A 20,785-nucleotide genomic window follows, 5' to 3' on the forward strand; every position below is an offset into this window, starting at 1 on the left:
CCAGGTTTGCACCACATACAAACCATTCAACCATCCTCAGAGTGAGGGTCGTGTGTTATCTTGTGTTCGCTGTATCCACGGATACCATACCGCTGACCCATTTAAAGTGTACTAAAAAGGACATTTTCGTGTTCGGCATACAAGTAAACATTTCAATAATAATAAAAAGATGAATACAGAAAGCACACTAAGTACAGCATCTTGTGGTTCATAATCCAGCCGTCCATTTAAAAAGGTTCACATGTGATCTGTAGCCCACGTATTTATGAGTTAGTTGCAGCCAGGTTTGAAACACAAACGAATTTTTGTTGTCTATAAAATGTGGTTTTCAATGGTTCCTCAATCTTCACGAAACGTGACACTTGCTCTCCCCGGGTCATGTTCATGTATTTAACGTAAAGGCAAGTGTAAAGGCACATGGTGAATGATGGTATGGTTGCATACCTGGATGTGGATGCCGATGCATTTCCGCAAATAATAATAATAATAATAATAATAATAATAATAATAATAATAATAATAATAATAATAATACATTTCATTTTAAGCGCCTTTCAAATCGTTGCGAATTAAATAACGTAGTGTCGGGCTCAGATTAATATAAGACTTTTTGGTGTCACTTAACGCGTGCCCCATAAATTATCAGCAACCAGATTTGATAACCAAACGAAATTACGTCGAAAGGATGTTGTCTCTACGCTTTCACCCGTCATTTCCGCCCATTGAACGGAAAGGCAACTGTAGACGCGCAGTCTTAATAATCGGAAGCTGGGCGTGGTGGTCTGCAACTCTGCTGTGTAGAAAAGTTTATCCCAGTGGTGGCCAACCTTGCCTTCGAGTGACACAACTGGGGAATATGGCGTGGCGCTACAACTGTGCCACGTCTCGGTTTAGCGGAGAAATCAACAAATACCCCCGACACGTCGCCGTGCTCTGCCTGACATTTTCTCTGATTCTGCTATCCTCAGCGGTGGATGCCGGGCTGTACACGAAGTCCGATCAAATCGTCGCGCTCTCGCCGGACAATGTCAAGTCTGTTTTGGTCAACTCCAGCTCAGCTATAGTGGTTGAGTTCTATGCGTCGTGGTGTGGACACTGTATCTCCTTCTCGCCCGTCTATAAACGTCTAGCGAGAGATATCACAGGTATGTTCCACGCTGCACCCACTACTAACTCTATATTTCTGTCTGTCGAAAATGATCATGTTATTGTTGTTATGCCATCTTATCGTGTCTCATCGTATGTGTGGTATTTCCATTATCTGATCATCATGCTTTTTGTGTTATCTCATCTGATTGGATGTTGTTTTGTTATTTTGTCGTAGATTGTTGTATGTTGTGATATGCTATTAAATCTGATCTCATTCTGTTATGTTCATTTATTTTCATGTCAACTTTATTGTCAAATGTGCAATATGCAGCACAGATGAAATGTCTTTCCTTAGAAAAGAGCTGTTAAGGGGGTCTAAAGAGTTTGAATCAAAGTGTTGAAAGAACACTTCAAAGGCGTACACAGGTCATTGACGCGGTGCGCACTTGTCCACAGGTCCACACCACCATTAAACGAACAGTTAACATATCATGACAAATAATACACTACAACAGATAAGACACACACATATGTGGGATTCTAAACACTTTCCTGCATACATTCTGTCGTTGGAAGCAGTTATTAATGAAAGAGGAGCGAATGAAAGTGCCTTTTTGCCAGTGGATCACAGATGTCATGCGGAAATGTGCACACTTCTGCTGCAAACTAAGTTTGAAAGCAAACAAAAACCTGTAATGTAGCATATTGATGAAAAAAATATGTATTTACATAGTGTTGAGGTAGGATTTTTTCATAAAATGTGAAAAGCTAAAGTTGTTAAGCCACAGTTTTGTTTACATTATTTTTGTCATCAGATTCGTGATTAACTGATCAATGTCTATGCCACACATGTTAAACATTGTGTGAAATTGTAGGTAGTGATTGCTGGAATTTGCAATGTTACTAAGTTAACAACTCCATTTCAAATAAGTAAAAATTTGTCTCTCAGATTTATTCTTGCTTTATTTGCCTTCGTTGTAGTTGAAGCTTAACCTGTAAAACCAAAACATTTATTATCAATATATCTTATAATGTTTATTGTAATAAATATTCATTGGCGAGCCCTGAAGGGAAAAGCCGAAATGAAAAGAAGTAATAAATATTAATTTATTGCTTGTTTGTTGAATAAAATTATATTGGAAGAGGACCTTGGAAAAACAATCACATAAAATCACCAACGTTATCTTTCAAAATTGTTAAACCTTACGCTCGCGGAAGCACAGTACACATACATTCAAAAGCTCTAAGTGTCAACAACTCATGCTTAGTCACCCGATTCACTGACTGACTGCTGGCCTTGAACCTTTTGCACATTCATCTGAAATGTTCCTTAATATTTTTAGAATCAACTGTCAATAATTTAATTGAAATAGTTCATTAAAGTTTATTACAATATATTTTTTCACGTTACTGTCACATTTGGTTATTGCAGTTTTTTTCCTATTACAATACAATACATCTTGATTTATATATTGCTTTAACAACATCTGAAGCTGCAACAAAGCATTGAACATGGACAGGTATCATATAGAGGAAATAAAGCAGTCAGAAAGTTAGAACGCATCATGCAGTGAAACCAAGATTAAATCGGAATCATGCTGAGTCAAATTGTTGAATCCCTTAACAAAGAACAATTTGATAAACACTTCTCAGGCGTTAGGTTCAACTACATGCACATTTTGCAGTTACAATGCATGATTATGTTCATATTATGTCAATTGTTATTTTTTCCATAAATTCATTACAATTCAGAAAATGAGGAAACCTATTGGTCATTGATTTCTAAAATATTGTCACGATTTGGTTGGCGACCAACGGGTGGCGCTGTCGGCCCCGCCGGCACCTGCACAGGTGTTGGTCGTTCCAATCAGTGGCAGTTAAAAGGACTCCTGGCACGACCATTCCGTGTCGGGTCATTGTATGTGTTTGCTTCACCCTTCAAGTTTGTTTCATCTTGGCAGATTTTTACTCATGGTTTTCTTTGATGCTTTGTAATTTTCTGTTCGGATGACTTTGATATTTTAGATTTTGTTCCTGCTGACTTTATTTTAAAGGACAACCGACACCATTTTTCCCTAACTGACATAAAAAACGTTTTATAGCATCTAAAATACCCAAAACACGCAGGCTGATATTTTTAGTCAAATGAAAAAGACCAATAAAAATGACTTTAAGTCTCCCGAAACTACTTCAAAATGATCTTAGAAAGTTTCAGAAGGTTTCCTCCGTGATGTGACGTCAGGAAGCGTCACCAACTCAAAAACAAGACTTGCTGAATATTCAGTGCGAGTCTTAAAACGTAAAACTTATATAGCTATATGTGGTGGAATCTTTGTAAAATACACTCGCTCAGTAGAAGTCATTTGAAGTGATTTTACAAATTATGAATACAACTTGTCCGGAGGCGTCGGTTGTCCTTTAATACAATTTGTCAAATACAACCTGCTGCTCCCTCCTGCCTGCTTGTTTGGAATCCACAACCATCACCACCTCGCAAACCGTGACAAAAAAAAAATATAAATATATATACAGTAAAGTCTCGTTATATCGATATCGGATATATCGATAGTCCCGGTTATATCGATACTATTTCTATGCACGCACGGAGAAAATTACATGCAAACAGGGTCGGATATATCGATAGTCCCGGTTATATCGATATTTTTTCGGACTCCCTTGAATATCGATATAACGAGACTTTACTGTATATATATATAATCTCAGATGTACATGTCCATTCCGATGCTTTGGTTCCTCTCATGTTCAATTTGAAAATTGGACTTCGCTTTGAAAAGGGCTGCGAAAGAACCAGACAGGTGGTCTGCACCAGTGAGGGCTTCTGCTTCATGACAATGTTTGCGTGTGTGCGTGCGTGTGTGTTCGCGTGTATGGGAGTGGGGAAGCTGTCCACTTTGGTCACATCTATTATCTCACCAAGCTCCCATGGGACATCCTAGAAGCCCATTGATCATTGTTAGTACACACACACACACACACACACACACACACACACACACACACACACACACACACACACACAACAATATCAATCCGTACATTACATGCACACAAACACAGACAGGTGATTTACATACACACTCTTAGATAACATTTCCATTTAAGAGGCTGAAATCAGAGGATTTCAACAATTTTAAGGTCAAAAGTAGCAGGAAAAAATATTTTTAGAAACATGAAATGGTCTGCCAAGTTTCATCACCTGCTGGGGATAGCAGGTAAGTTGGAGCTTATCTCAGCTGACTGAGTAAAATTCTTTAGTAGAACCTGCATTGGTCGTCACATGCTTTTTTTTTTAGTTTTTTTGTTAAATGGCTCCTGTTTGAAAAAAGTTCCTGATCTCTGCTGTTCAGTATCATCAACAACGGAAGAAACAATTGCTTAATTAGATTAGATACAAATCTGTCTTTTTTGAACTGCTGAATATATATTTTGTGTTCTGTCTTTCAGAGTGGAAACCTGCTGTTGAAGTGGCAGCCATTGACTGTGCTGATGAGAATAACAGAAAGGTCTGCACAAGCTTTGGTATCAGAGGATTTCCAACTTTGAAGGTAACAAGTGTCCCCTACAAGTCACTTCTATTCACAAAGTTCATATCTTACAGGTTGAGCTTGATTCCAAGTGAAGTTTTTAGTCATTCGTTGGCTAGTTGAACTCCGCTCTTATGCTTCTAATAATTAGATGTGGTTTTGGAAAGTATTTATTATTGTGTGAGGTGTCAATGGTCACACCCAAGCTCTTTTCTCACAATACAATGATCATGATAATCACACATTGAAGCATTTTCCCACCTGACACTACAAACAAGCATTTAAGTTCTAGTGGATGAGAGAAAAGACAATAGCTTGAATGAAGAATTTTAGTTTGTTGCAGTTACAGTATACCCTAATGTTAACAGGGTGAGATGGAGAACACTGATTCCCTGTATTGATCCCTGAAGCGAAAAGTTGAAAGGAAAAGAAGATACCCTAATTTTAAAGCAACTTTATGCAAACGAGCTGGCTAGCTATCTAGCTGGCAAGCTAGCTCAAATAGATAGAAAGCTAGCTAACTATCTATTAGCTAGCTAGCTTTCTATCTATTTGAGTTACTTCTGGGTTGAGTGAACGCTGGCGTGTGTGGCTGCTGCTGCTCAACCACAGAAAAACGTATCTTGTGACTGTAAAGTGACCTTGAGAGTTTTGAAAGCCGCTTATAAATGAAACGTATTGTTAGTATTAAACTTAACTTTCTGAACATAGTGAGCAAAATTATTCACATGCACTGGACATATTCTAAGTTACATGCCCCCTTCATTTTCTCTTAAAAAAATCTTTCTCACCCCTTTCACACTTTCACGCATGAATTAAAAAGAAGTCCCCTGGCAAAGTTGAATGGAACAAAGGGGTCCTTCTTTATCAATCCATTCCACAACAAAGCTTCAATATCTACAAGTCATTTTAGCCATCAGGGATTTAGCCGTCGAGGCACGCAAAAGAGGGTAGTTTTGCAACAGCTAAACATTGCACAATGTCACTTTGCTTCTTTCGTGGCTGTGTGAGGACTGCCCAATTTGATCTCTCTGCCTCCTCGGCCCTCAGTGTAATCCAAAACTTTCTTGTTTTGTTTCACCTCTCAGTTCTTCGATGCCTACAGCCAGGAGGATTCTAAAGGAAAGACCTTTACAGGTATCACAGTGTGCACAGAGCGCATTCAACAATACATTCACTGACTTATATAAACCTGTACAAAACCGTAAAATGGAATTGAACAAGCGTGTTAGCGAATACAAGGAAATGTGAATATTTACTTTGGCCAATGGTTCCACACGGTAACCATTGGCCAATCCGACGTGGATTAAAGATTAATGTTGGTTTATTTGCGGCTCATTTTCCAACTGAGTGACTTCTGGCGAGGTTTTAAAACACTAATGTGTAATGTCCCATGTTTGATGTTCACTGACCTCCAGGTTTGCTCCATGACGTCCAAGGCCTCCGCCACTACATTGTAGACCTCATGGAAAAACATCAAGATCCTTGGCCTCCAGCTTGCCCTCCACTTGAACCCACCAGGTAGCTCACCACTACAGGAGAGGTCCCTGTTATCTCCTTGGGAAGCTGGTGCCCAGTTGATAGAGCTGGTCATCTGATGACCTTGTGTTTTTATTCCTAGCCAAGCTGAAATCGACACCTTCTTGGAGAACAGCAATGTTCGACACCTAGCCTTGATCTTTGAGGTTGCAAGCTCCTACATTGGCAGAGAGGTAACTGCCACCGTCTCCATTAATTCTGTATTGGTAAAAAAAATATTCGCATCACCCACATCCTCTAAGCACATTGTGTTTACCTCCATGTATTAGGTGACCTTGGACCTGTTACAGTTTGAGAACATTTCAGTGCGGAGGGTCCTCAGCACTGAGGAAGATCTTGTAACCAAACTGGGGGTAACTGAGTTCCCTTCATGCTACCTCTATTATCCCGGAGGCAACTTCACAAGACTCAAAGTGTAAGTGTACTTGATTGACCATAAATCAATGAAAAAGCCCCAAGCAACATCACAGACATTGTCTTGTAATATGTCTACCGTATTTTTCGGATTATAAATCGCAGTTTTTTTCAGTTTGGTCGGGGGTGCGACTTATAAATCGCAGCGACTTGTATATGCTTTTTTTTGTTACTGTATATCATTTCACGTTATTTTCACATTAAACCGCAAGAGCGCGCTCTAGGCCTGTGTTGATATTGTGGTGTTGAAACATCTGTGAGCCGTCAAAATCTGTGAGCGCAGAGACAGTAGCCTACACATTGCTATAACAGGTGTTACAGGGAAATCTGTGACCCGTCAGAATCTGTCGTCCCTGCGGTCGCGGTTTCTGGAGGGTCAGATTTTTCTGTAACACCTGTTATTTCTAAACACAACTGAGAAGGGCTGAATAAAAATGGCACAGAAAAGAAAGTCATATTCTGCAGCTTACAAGCTGCAGATAGTGAAATATGCAGCCGAAAATGGCAATTGAGCAGCAGAAAAAAAAAGTTTGGAGTGAGCGAAAAACTTGTAAGGGACTGGCGAAAAGCAGAGGTTACGCTTACTGAAATGAAGAAAACAAAAAAAGCTAATCGCGGGCGAAAAGCTAGGTGGCCGCAGTTAGAGGAACGTGTTCACGCATGGGTGCTTGAACAACGTGCTGCTGGGAGAGGTTTGTCAACGGTGCAGTTGCGTCTCCACGCCCAGGTCGTTGCCAAGGAGATGAATATAAACGGCTTTGCAGGAGGACCTTCTTGGTGTTACCGCTTCATGCAACGCAAACGCCTCTCTATCAGAAATCTCTATCACAAATAAATTTTCCCCAAAAATACGACGTATCCTCCAGTGCGACCTATATGTTTTTTTCTTCTTAATTATGCATTTTTTGGCTGGTGCGACCTATAATCCAGAGCGACGTATAATCCAAAAAATACGGTAACCTGTTTCCAAATCACATGCATCACGCAGAAACATCCAAATGAATTTCTGATGACAATATCTTAATATCCTGCTGGATGGAGAAAGAGCAACTCTGCTTGCAACCCCGTTATTCATTCAAATGTGAATGGCACAGAACCGTTTTAAGTCATTCCCAAGCATGACTCGTGACTGATGTCACTATTAGCGCTAATTGATCGGACCACAGCCACAAAAAAAATGTAATGGAGGATTGTCATGTTTCGGCTCATAAATTGACACTACACGAAAGCATTGTATGGCCAAGTTCCAGATGCAACTTCCTGTTTGAAATTCACATTCATTATAAGCTATAAATTGACAAGCAGCAAACAAAAGTGACGTGCAATTGATTTAAATGCTTGCTGATAGCCAAAATACGTCATGTTTTGTGTAACCTCAATGTGTAGAAGCTGGGAGCCGAAACGTGTTTCTCATGTCGTAAATATATCAGAGTACCGGTATCTAATTGGCATCCCAGAAGGACCATTTTCAATACATAATTAAATCAATAAAAAGGAGGTTTGGAGCGGAAATATTGAAAAGACACAAAAATCAATCATTGTTCTATAGAACAATGATTGATTTTTGTGTACTCAGCAGATTTTTGTATACTCAGCAGATGACCAATTGTGAATATGCAGTGTTAGATTGTAATTTGAAGTTTTTATGTCGCCAGTCACCACTAGATAGCAGGCATGTCTAAGTTACTCTGACACTAGATCTTATACTGCTCTGTACAACAATGTAGGTATTTCTTATTGCGGCTTGTGAATGAAATGCAGGACTATCATTGTAACCATCATATTAAAAATGTTAGGATACAATGAGGAGGCCCAGTGGGTGACTTGTTAGCATGGCAGCTTCACGGTGCAGAGGTCGTGGGTTCGATCTCGGCTCTGGCCTTCCTGTATGCATGTTCTCCCTGTGGGTTTTCTCCGTGTGCACCAGTTTCCACCTACATCCATGAATGCATGGCAGACCGATTGAACACTCTAAATCAGGGGTGTCAAACTATTTTTTTTTGCCATGGGCCACATTGTAATGACGCTTTCCTCTCAGGGGAATAAAACTAAGGAATAATTAGTTTTCAAATGTGTCAAGATTGACTGTTATTGTCGTTTGCATACGACAATTTAAAATTTTCGTTCAGATTTTAGCAAGCTTCATGGAATTTCGCAAGTTTGACTTGCTTTTGCGGGCCGACTAAAATGATGTGGCGGGCCAGATTTGGGCCCCCGCGCCTTGACACCTGTGCTCTAAATTGTCACAAGGTGTGAGTGTGGTCGCAAATGGTTGTTTGTCTATGTGTGCCTTGCAATTGGCTGGCAACCGGTTTCGGATGTCCCCTGCATACTGTCCGAAGACAGCGGGATATACGGTCCATCACTTTGTGAGGACACAGCAGATCGGATTGGATGGATGGATTACAATATAACATTTTTAAATGAGTTAATATTTGGAAAAACAATTACAAAATGAACTTCATGAATTTGGTCTTGTGTTCTGTAATTTTGTGCTGTCCTTGAATGGTATTTTAAGAGAGCCATTTGCCCTGGGGGAAAAATGCAAATCCTTTGTTGTTTGGTTAGCAGAATGGATCTTATGAATGCAAACTGTTTTGCACGACATAAAAAGAGCAAGTGCGTTGCACATATGCAGTTATTTTGTCCGTATATAGAATCGCATTGTTGTCACACACTTGGTTCAAAAGTGCATGGTCCTATATAAAAAAAAAAGTGTGAGTACACCCATACAAAACGGTGACTGTAAATTCAGCTTATCTCCATCAACATCCCTCCAAATGTATTCCCATTGCATTTTGAATTGTTTAGCACACAACAAGTTTGCGTCCTCATTATCTGAACCCTATTCATGAGACTACTTTTAAGCATCTGGCCTTTTAATGGGATCATAGGATCAAAATTGCTCACATTATTTATCATCATAAAGCGGCGCCCATCGTTCCTCACCTAGCAAATCCATCTGCCGCTCGTGCCTCTTTGTCTGGCGCTTTCAATAACTTGGCATGCGGAAGAGGACTCTTTTTAGTTGACAAATGCAAAGAGGAAATGATTTATTGCCGATGTATTTATTCCCCCGCCATCTCCCACCCGCCACATCCTCGCTGTTTCGACCCCCCTCATCTCCATCACTGTACAAGCGGTCGGAAGGTTTTTAATTTCTTGCATGAAAACAATGCCATTGCTTTTCTGGCTTTACCTGCACGGCGGCAGATGGCATCCCATCATCGCTTGAATGTGTGATTGATCCTGGGAGAGACGCACTTGTGTGTGTCTGTGTGAGAATGCGCACATCCGTCATGCATGTAATGCGCACTGCTCCCTGGTGGATGTGTCCCCTGTCCCCCATCTACGCTGACACCAGCCCAGGGGGATGACTGGATAAATGATTCTTCTCCCTCCACATGTGAAACTCTCTCAGCAGGCCCACCGGTGTAATTGAGTCCCGGACTGGTGTGAATGAGCGCAGGCCTCCTTTTAGCATCCATTCCCTTTAATAGTATCCCTTTACAGCGTAAAGGACAACCGACGCCTCCGGACAAGTTGTGTCCATAATTTGTAAAATCACTTCAAATGACTTCTACTGAGCGTATTTTACAAAGATTCCACCACATATAGCTATATTTTACGTTTTACGTTTTAAGACTCGCACTGAATATTCAGGAAGGCTTGTTTTCGAGTTGATGATGATCCCCACGTGACGTCACGCTTGGAACGCCGATGATCGAGAAAGCAACACACAATGCATTTTGCGGTACTTTGTTTGGTCTGAAAACTTCGTGTTGGTCCGTGTTGATGGCGAAATTAGAAGGAAAACACACCAATAATGCGATGGTGAATCGTGGTGTGTTGCACCAAGACAACTATTTGATATTCCCTGACACAAATTCCCAGCAGACAAATCAGCCCATTTCCAACAGAGCTTGAGTGCCATCTTCTGCATTTTCTGGGTTGATATGGGAGGACTCCTTTCATCGATTGCAAATATTTATGCTTTACACTTTCGATCTATTTGAATCATATTCATAACTGGATGAGTAACAAGAAAGCATCTCCTCCAAATCTGAAGCCAGCAAGGCAAGACGTCTTGGCGTGACGTCACGAACAAGGGGGCGGGACCTTCTCAAACTGGCCATTTCCGTTTTAATTTTGAAGTCCAATTTAAAACAGATTCTTATCTTACAGACAGTGTATTGTCGGTGTTCAAATACCTGAGATGTTCCGGCGTCTACTTCCGCCTTCGTCAGAGGCGGAAGTAGATACGTCTGTAAGCTAAGAATCTGTTTTAGATTGAATATCAAGTCGACAGGATGAACTTAATACAACTAATTTTGAAGTAGTTTTTGGACACTTTAAGTCATTTTTATTGGTGTTTTGCATTTGACTAAAAATATCATCCTGTGTGTTTTGGGTATTTTAGATGCTATAAAACGTTTTTCTGATGTCAATTAGGAAACAAAAAAAATGGTGTCGGTTGTCCTTTAACAGTGCTCTGTATTTTTTTTCCATTTCAAACAAATGGAGAAACTAAAATGAGGGTCCAAGAAGGAAACGTGAACGAACAAGCGCAAGTAATAGCCGGTTGGGGCAGCCTTTTAGCGCGTGGGCTTCATAATCTATGATCTCTCCCATCCACGCGCTAGCCTGGCACCATCTGCCCCATCGTCCCTAATGTTTTCCAGTAAGTGTGTAAAATATATGGCCTGGAAAAGCGCAAGAGGCTATAAAGCATTTTTATTACACTAGACTTGAAAACAAAAACAGCCCAAAGCATTTTGTGGAACAATCCCAACTCGGTGAATAAGAAGCACCAAACTGCCAAACTGGTTGCTTGTAAATGTTTCACTTCTCCTGGGGTTTACTTTCTAAGTGAACATTGGTCATTGGCAAGGCTCAAGTGATGGAGTGGGACATTGAGGTCCTTGCGTGGTTCTGTTTGGTAAAGAACTGTTAGAAAGGGCTTCCAGAAGTGAGTGACTGAATACTCATACCTTCACGGAGCTTTTTTCAGCTATCATAAATACAACTTGTCTAATGATGTACAAAGGGTGTAAAGTATTGACTTGTTCCTCCATTTTCCCACAGCAAAATGGAGGCCCGTACATTCTACTCCTACGCCCTTCAGAGCCTTCCTGGGGTGGTGCGTTCAGGGAAGTCCTTCCTGGCCACCACAGGTCACTTTGGCACAGATAAAGAGGAGCTGTGGAGACCTTTCAACAGGCATGAAACTGAAATATTTATCTCTCTTCTCCATTTTGTCACAGTGCTTTCAACCGCGTTTCGTATTTGCACAGGTCCAGGGTGTACATGGCCGACCTGGAGTCGACGCTTCACTACTCGCTGCGGGTGGAGTTGGCTGCTCATCCTGTCATCAAAGGAGAGGCGCTGACTTCTCTCAGAAAGTACAGCTCGGTCTTGGCAAAGGTGGGATAGAGAGAGCGCGTGCATACACACACACACACACACACACATACGCACACGCACTCATGCACATTATTATTTTTCACTTTTCAATCTTGAATGCAACCTGAAATCTAATTTAGCAATATCAGTAAAACCTAATTTCAGGAAACTTACTTCAAGTGAAAACAGGTTGATCATGTTATATTTCCCTGAACTCCCCTTAGTGTTTATACACTTGAATCTGTATTTATTCCTTGATTATAAATGTTTCTTTTCACCCTAGTATTTTTTACAGTGGAAAATGTGTGTGTTGGGAACATCTGCTTGTTGGAAAAGTATAGCGCAGTTCAAGCAGGTCACCACTAGATGGGGAGTGAGACAGCAAAATGTCACTGGCTCAAGACTGACAAGCCTTTTCCAAGCACTAGTATGCTTGACTCAGATTTGGTACGACTGTTGATGTATGGAAACCCAGCTCCAGTTGATGCAAAACTGCACAATGCAGTATAAGTGTATACGAATGTGCAGCCTCCAAACCAAACATACAGATGTATCACAATAATTTATAATCAAAATCATCTTTATTGGCCATCTTCATGAAGAACATACAAGGAATTTGTCTGGTAGAACGCGCCACAGTGTCATAAACAAGGACATTTATGCATATAGTATATGTTTATATTAGAGGTTCGACAAAAAAATATTTGTAATGGAAAATCCGTTTTGATTGAAGACATAAGCGCATTGAGTTGAACCAAATAGAATCGTTCCTCTTTAAATTATATCAAGATGCCTATCGAATAATTTTGAGATATCTTTTCAGGAAATTCCACATAGACAGTAACCTCCTGTTAAATGATCTTACAGATTTGAACTGTGTCGAACCATTTCACTTTAAAATAAACCACTCTTACCGGACAACCGACACCACTTTTTTGTTTCCTAACTGACATCAGAAAAACGTTTTATAGCATCTAAAATACCCATAACACACAGGATGATACTTTTAGTCAAATGCAAAACACCAATAACAATTACTTAAAGTGTCCAAAAACGACTTCAAATTGAAACCGGAAGTGGCCAGTTTCAGAAGGTCCCGCCCCCTTGTTCGTGGTGTCACGCCAAGACTTGCCTTGCTCGAGAATCAAAGCAATGGCTTCAGATTCGGAGAAGATTCTTTCTTGTTACTCATCCAGTTATGAATATGATTCCAATAGTTCTGAAGAGGAAAGCATACATGTTTGCAATCGATTAAGGAATTTATTCCGTGTCATTTTGAGGCGTCTGGAGAGAAATGTGGCACCCACAAGATGGCAACAAAGCTCTGTGGAAATGGGCTGATTTTTTTTTTCCTGGGAATTTTTGTCAGCGAATATCAAATAGTAGTCTTGGTGCAACACACAATGATTCACCATCGCGTTATGTGTTTTCCTTCTAATTTTGCCATCAACACGGATCAACACGAAGTTTTCAGACCAAACAAAGTACCGCAAAATGCATTGAGGTGATGAAAGGACTACTACAGTGTGTCGTTTCTCGGTCAGGGGCGTTCCTTCCGCGACGTGATGTCAGGACTCGTCACCAACTCAAAAACAAGACTACCGTGCTATTCAGCGCAAGTCTTAATACGTAAAATATAGCTATATGCGGTGGAGTCTTTGTAAAATACGCTCAGTAGAAGTCATTTGAAGTGATTTTACAAATTATGGACACAACTTGTCCGGAGGCGTCGGTTGTCCTTTAAATTGTATCGCACCCCTTGAATTCAGACACATGTGGAATCACCTTTTATGGCAGAGATGCACATTTATTCATTTATTCCAAAGTTTAAATGTTGTGACATCCTGATGTTCCTCAAGTAAATGAATAAAGAGAGAGAGACAGAGAGAGACAGAGAGAGAGCGTAAAGACTCTCATGGGCATTGTTGACCCTCTTGATTTTGGCTCCATGGGGTATTGAAGCGTGGCTGCCATCCGCAAGCTTTGCATTGATGGGCCCTTATTAAAAGCAAAACCACTCTGGGACACCCTCATGCCCTACCAACTACGCCTCCCCCCCCTGGATGCTCTCAATAATTTGATACTTGTGACTATTTTACCTTAATACAAACCTTCCCCCTTGGAGTTGTCATCCTATGCATGCCCTTTTTTTTCGTGGGATCCTCTTGGAGTATTTAATGCATAGTACTTGTCTTTTGCTCTGCGTTTTTCCACTCGAGCTGTGACTCGTCTTGTGTCCTCGAAGTGTGCCAGCCAGGCAAACATGTTGCAATGATGAGGTCTGACCCGCTAGCCTCGTCCCTATTGGCCATGCACCGGGCTGTCTCACTGCCACCAATCTCCCTGATTATATCTCACTCTCTAGGGAGGCCTTGTAGCAAGCTGTTGTGTGTGTGTGTGTGTGTGTGTGTGTGTGCGCGTGTGCGTGTGTGTGTGTGTCTGTGTGACTGTGTGACTGCGTGACTGTGTGTGACTGTGTGTGACTGTGCAGGCCACGTGCCGTGGCCTCCCATTAGCTCCCGTTTGTTTAGTCAATAGCAGCAAGTCCCAGTGGTATTTTTAGCCTGCCACCCCCTCCCCAAACAGAGTGGCAAAGCCGCCAGGCGGGGCTTTGTGTGACTAAGCCGGCTGTCATGGTCGTCCACTTGTGTGGGCCCTCGTTGACGTTTGAGCGCTCTCACGACAAAGAGCAGCCATTCATCCGGCTAGCTTGTTTGGTATAGTTAATGTAAGACAAGCGAGGTGTTGGTTTTGATCATGCTCAACAATTGGTGAGTCAAATTCATGACCGCTGGCTTATTCTTCGACTTGGTGTAAATTTGGGACTGAGTTGACAAAGTGAAGTAGGTGACAAATATATGTTGATTAAGGAATGTCCTCTTGGATAGATAATACGAGATGTAAAAAATGTGACGCTAGAGCTCAAGTGTGAGTCACGGTGTCCTTTGTGGGAAGAGACTTCCGTCATGTTCCAGACTTCTGGCAATATGCTAACTCTCATTCTGATTCAGGCATTCGTTTTCAATTATCCCCCTCTGTACAGATTAATGATGGACAAATAATAAAGGCCAAAATAATTTTATAGAATAAACTGTATCAAACCTTCAAAAATCACTGAATGGTGACAATGTTGGATTGTAGTATACACATTTGATTATGTTGGGTAGGACCTGGTACTGTAAAATTAAAATTGTCTTTAGATACTGATCCGATCGAAATAAAACAGATTGTTTTTAACATATTTTACATGTCTCATTTCCCAAACCTGAATCATGTTTTAAAAAAAATCACCAAACTGACAGATGGAAAGCTATTCATAAATATAAAGCCCAATTATCTATTTTTCTTTTTTTCTCCTACTGGCCGCTACAATTCATATCTAATCCACTCACAAGTTTTGAGCAAACACACCCAAGAACACACAACCTAACAAAGCATAACATCCATGGAAAAAGTCATAAAAATGTATAGAAGCATGTTTTGGGGAAAATAGTGCAGGAAGAAAAGAACAAAATCGTCGCTATGCGCATAATTGGGGAGGGAACACAACAGTACGTGTCCTCAAAACAAATGGCAGGAAGTGTTATTGGGTGCCCGATGATGTGTTTGTGTTAGTAAGGCTCACTGAGACATATTATGACGCTATTGTCGAGGCTGTTTTTCAATGATTAGTTGCCGTTTTACGGTAATCTCCCTTTATCCAAGAATTCCGTGAAATGTTTGTTTTTCACCGTCAAACCTTAATTGCATTTCCACCCAAAGCATGTTCACACCGGCTTTCTCTCCCCATTTGCACACGCTCATCATATTTTACTGTCTTGTTGGACCGAAGCCGGATTTATGAATCCTCTCGACATGTATTTGAGGATTAAAAAACGTGGATCTTGGGATGCACGGAGTATTAAAGGGAGTTTTTTTCAGGGATTACACCGCCAACTTGTTTTTCTTGAAAAGAAGTCCACAGGGGGAACGACTAGAAAGATAGGGGCCATCTAAAAGCATGTAGGCTTCACATGTCTGAGCCGAAGTTCAGACATTTGCGCTGAAATTGTGTCAAGGTCTATCAGTAAACTGAAAAATATGCAAGCTGTTTATTCCCAAAGATCCATGGGGACAGAAACACACAGAGGAAGTTAGAAACATTTTCTTACTAAGGATGTCATTCGCGTAAAAGAACCAATTTAGCCTGACAGCCAATAAACTGGAACATTACTGTTTCAAAATGGTAAAATCTCTGCGGCAGAGGGTATATTTAACTGCAACCTAAGCATGTTTTCTAATGATAGACGTTTCTTAATAAAATTCACCCATTGTAGGAGTAGTCAGTCGTTTATGTCTGAATGAACACTAAACTACAGCCATAAATACAAAACCCTTTCATTTGCCAAATTCGTCTTCAGCACTTTCCATTATAGTCAAAGTAAAATTTTTTTACTCCATCTCAACTCTAGAAAACAAAATTTTAAATCACTTTTTAACTATTTTACACCATAAACTGGAAAACACATAATAGAGTAAAGTCTCGTTATATCGATATTCTCGGGAGTCGGAAAAAATATCGATATAACCGGACTATCGATATATCCGATCCTGCGGCATGTAAATGTTCTCCTTGCGTTCATCGAAATAGTATCGTAATAAGCAGTACTATCGATATAACTGATATCTATATAACGAGACTTTACTGTAATAGAGCAGGTCATTTGTAAAATACTATAAAAACAAACTTTAATGTGTTTTATTTTCACTGATTTTAACATCAACATTAAAATTGGAACAAAAAAATAAATTCTCTCTTTTCTCTTTTCTCACATTTCTGTCTCCCACGGGGCGTGTTGGCACCTATCCCAGTTGTCGCAACGCGAGGATAACGTCCGATTTGCGGAGCTCTCAGTCAAACACGTCTGCTTCTTCGTAAAAAAATTACTTTATTCAACAATACTAATGTGTCAGTCACAATGAGGAAGGCACGACACGAGAATGTGACGTATAAGGAAACGGTGGGTCGTCAAATGTTCCGGTGTGCTCAGTTTGGTTGAGAACCGAATTTCGTTTGGATAAATTTCGGTCATAAAAAAACTGAAATTTTTGGTTGAAAACCAAATTGGACGAGGACCGATACGTTCGAAAACTGAGGTCTGACTGTACACCACGAATACAAAGTGCATGAAAAATATGACTCAGCATCCTGGCATATATTGCAGAGTGGGAGCGTGGAAATTTCCCACTAGGATAAATGCATATTTTTAAAAGGACTTCTGATATTGTCGACGTAAATGTAGCCTTCTTTTTCTTGAAAGTTGTTGGCTCCACTCCTGCCTTCTAGCTCGACCTTTTCCCTTTTTTAATTTTGTTGGTACTCATTTTGCATGTTTCTGGGTTTCATTTCCGCAGTAACCTAGCACGTGACTGAGAACCGCCTTGTCATGCATCAATTGTGACTTACTGTAGACAGATAATCCGGTAATTTTCCAAAACATTTTTCAGAATCTGAAATGAATAACAACTGAATTAATGTAAATTATGTATTCTTTCTGTACGGCCCGGTACTAAATGACCCACAGAGCAATACCAGTCCGCGGTCGGGGGGGGGGGTTAGAGACGGCAGAAGCAAGTGTTCCAGCACCATGACCCAGTCGAACATGTTGAACTTCTGATGGGATCGCTCGCTGCATCGACACATCAATCACGTTGCTTTGGTGATGCTTGGCTAAGACCATTACTGACAAACACCTGCCTCTTCTCTTCTGCTTAAATTCACATGACTGTTTAATGAGCTTTCCTGACTGGTTGTTGTTATTCAGACCTCCGATCCACACCTAAACCCATTAGGTCACTTTCCAAACAGCAAGTCGTGGACAGCAGCAGGCTCCTTTGTGTGTCCCTTTTACACACACCGCCATGAGTGTGTGTGTGGATGTTTACATGGTTGCAATGGAACGGCATCAATCCCAGTATATTGGTCAACAGAGATTGACAATATTTCTTTATTTTTGGCTACCGTTTGGAATATCGGCATTCTTCCAAACATTCCCATATTCTGAATTTCTCTCCAACGTATAAAACTGTCAACAAAATGCAACACACAAACCAGACTGAGTGGGTTAAGTTAAGTGGTGTGTCTTCCAGATCCTGTTAAAGCGTGATGAATAGACGTAGAAGATTGTCCCCATATGCAGGTGCACTTAGGTGAACAGATGGCGGGCCCAAATAAAAAAAGAGTACATTTTTGGATGAGGTTTTCGAAATCTCCTCTGAGACTCATAGCTGGATCTGTCTGCTGTTGGCGAGCACCCACGGTAGTAATTTTAAAATACCCGTCATATATTAGAAGAAATAATACCTTCCCAAGATTTGGAAGCGGCCACAGTAGTAGTAACCATGGTAATGTTCAATCCGAAAAGCTTGTCATGTGTTTATTTGTGGGCAGCCTACTGTACACCTTTCCAAGGTTGATTGTGGGAACAGGGAGTGCATTTAGCAGACACTCTTTAAAGTATATCGTGAGTCTTTTGTCAGTGTCTTTAATGTGAAGAAGAGCTAGGGCCTGTTTGCATTTAGTCTGTCATCAGCGTTCTCAAATGCCCATCAACTGGATTTCCTCCTGCTCGCCGTCTTCCCACTTTTCATGGTGACTATATCGTGTTTCATTCACGGGACATCACCATAGTAGCGGCAATTTGAAAAGACCTAAACACCCCTTTTTGCTACCGTGGTTTTTAGCGGCTTAGGAAATGCATCCGAAATGAGGAAGCAGCTTAGCTGGAATTCTTCTGAAAGTTCCCAGAATGGAAAATTTTGCGAACGATGAATTAAGCTATTTCTTGATTTGCAATTTGTGTGTATCAGTACTGAACTAGAGGATGAGGAAGGAAGGATTATTTAAGATACTGTAACATTGTCCCAGATAGGCCAATCTTCTGTTTCTGTTTTAATTCTATTTATTCATTAGACGGCGCTGTATCCCTTTCAGAAACCTGTGTGAATGTAAAAGAACACACTTTTTATGATTCTGATATAGATGGTAGCCCGGTAGTCAAGTGGTTAGCACACCGGCTTCACAGTGCAGAGGTCGCCGGTTCGCGTCCCGGTCCGGCCTCCCTGTGTGGAGTTTGCATGTTCTCCCCGGACCCGCGTGGGTTTTCTCCGGGTCCTCTGGTTTCCTCCCACACTCCAAAAACATGCATGGCAGGCAGATTGACCACTCTAAATTGTCCCTAGGTGTGAGTGTGAGAGTGACTGTTGTATGTCTTTGTGTGCCCTGCGATTGGCTGGCAACCAATTCAGGGTGTCCCCCGCCTCGTGCCCGAAGACAGCTGAGATAGGCTCCGGCAACCCCCGCGACCCTAACGAGGAATAAGCGGTACGGAAAATGAGAGATGAGAGATGGTAGCTAAAGTTTCAAGCTCCAATAATTAGATTTTCAAGCCCTTGCAATTTTTATCTAGAATAATAGCTTTAACAGATTTTAATAAGGAGATTAATGTGTTATTGCTCTGGTGAATCTTGATTGTTTATACATGGTCAAATATTTTCTCATTCTTGACATTGTGGTGATATGTTCCGTCAACACAGTTCATTTTAGGGGAAATGTTTGTGGATTTGCAAAATAAGACCATTGGTTAATCATAAAAACAAGGTCGTGTTTTTTTATTTGGTACTTTTGTCCAATGCACCTTGCTGTGTAAATCTTGTAGCTGACACCAATGTTGGAGGTGGCTTGAACGTCTTGTCAATGTGACCTTCCTATTTCATTAGGGCCTCCTGGGCGGCCCTATCTTTGAGTAAATGAACATTAATTTGCCATGACTTTTGCAGTATAGCTTCCGTTGAATTGGATGACGCAGATTTTACAAAACCGTGGCCTAAAATTTCTGTTTCAATGCGCTACACATTCCATCATGTTGGACTCCATACGCTATTCTCTGTGTTTTTCTACAGTACTTCCCAGGCCGCCCCATCCTGATGAACCTGTTGAAGTCCCTCAATTCATGGCTCCAAAACCAGACTGGTGACCAAATTTCATATCAAGCATTCAGTGAATCCCTGGAAAATTTGGCACAAGTGAGTTGTGACGGAATAACACACACATTTTGAAGGCAGATTTATGGGAAATCCATTGTTAGTACACCTGTGTTTTAATCCAGGTAGGTCCAATACGAGACCTTAAGCACTACGAACAATAAAACCCAGTCAAACAGGAAGTGAAGCGAACCATCGCTATTCGCGACGAGGTCGTTATCGATCTGCCACAAGGACAGCGAAAATCTTTGGATAGTTGTCAGCCATTGGAATACGTTTCGAGTGGTAAAAAAAATTGCAAACACTGTGCAGTATTTAAATCACACGTTGCCGAGCTGTAACAATGCCACGGTTTAATATAATGTAAAAAAAGTTAATTGTTGTGTTTTGTTAGTGAACAAAATATATTGTTCCACTCCTGTCTTGCAGATTGCTCAAAGCATTGCATTCAAAAATAAAACACACACACACACACACACACACACACTAAGCATTTTTTTCATAGCCGCTGGCTCTTGATCAAATTGCAAACTTTCTTTCAGTGGATAGTGGAAATAAATTCCTCTATCAGCATTTTTGTTTCCCAATCACATCTGTCAAAACAGAGCTTTTTGTAATCAAGATTCTATTGTTTGGAATGAGGTGTGCATGCATTCAATGTGTAGCCACCCTTGCAAATTGAAAGAGTCACTTACTCAAATCATTAGCTTTTAGCTGTCCCGATCAATGGATCAATGAATCGATGAGAAGGTATGAATTGACTTCACTTCCGA

At 40.8% G+C, this 20,785-nt stretch overlaps 1 protein-coding gene across 1 annotated transcript in view; it reads left to right on the forward strand.

Moving 5' to 3' along the window:
* The first annotated feature begins 733 nt into the window (after nucleotides 1-733).
* qsox1 (quiescin Q6 sulfhydryl oxidase 1) overlaps nucleotides 734-20,785 on the forward strand; it is a 34,589-nt gene continuing 14,537 nt past the window's right edge. Inside the window, 9 exon segments of the mRNA XM_089001268.1 lie at nucleotides 734-1,145; nucleotides 4,555-4,655; nucleotides 5,723-5,771; nucleotides 6,053-6,155; nucleotides 6,256-6,346; nucleotides 6,443-6,588; nucleotides 11,673-11,807; nucleotides 11,882-12,011; nucleotides 19,932-20,054. Coding sequence (XP_088857394.1) covers nucleotides 857-1,145; nucleotides 4,555-4,655; nucleotides 5,723-5,771; nucleotides 6,053-6,155; nucleotides 6,256-6,346; nucleotides 6,443-6,588; nucleotides 11,673-11,807; nucleotides 11,882-12,011; nucleotides 19,932-20,054 — 1,167 coding nt within the window. The 5' untranslated portion in view covers nucleotides 734-856.

This window comes from Hippocampus bargibanti, linkage group LG07 (genome assembly GCF_051943395.1).
Source record: "Hippocampus bargibanti isolate YZ-2025 linkage group LG07, ASM5194339v1, whole genome shotgun sequence".
Lineage (NCBI taxonomy): Eukaryota > Metazoa > Chordata > Actinopteri > Syngnathiformes > Syngnathidae > Hippocampus > Hippocampus bargibanti.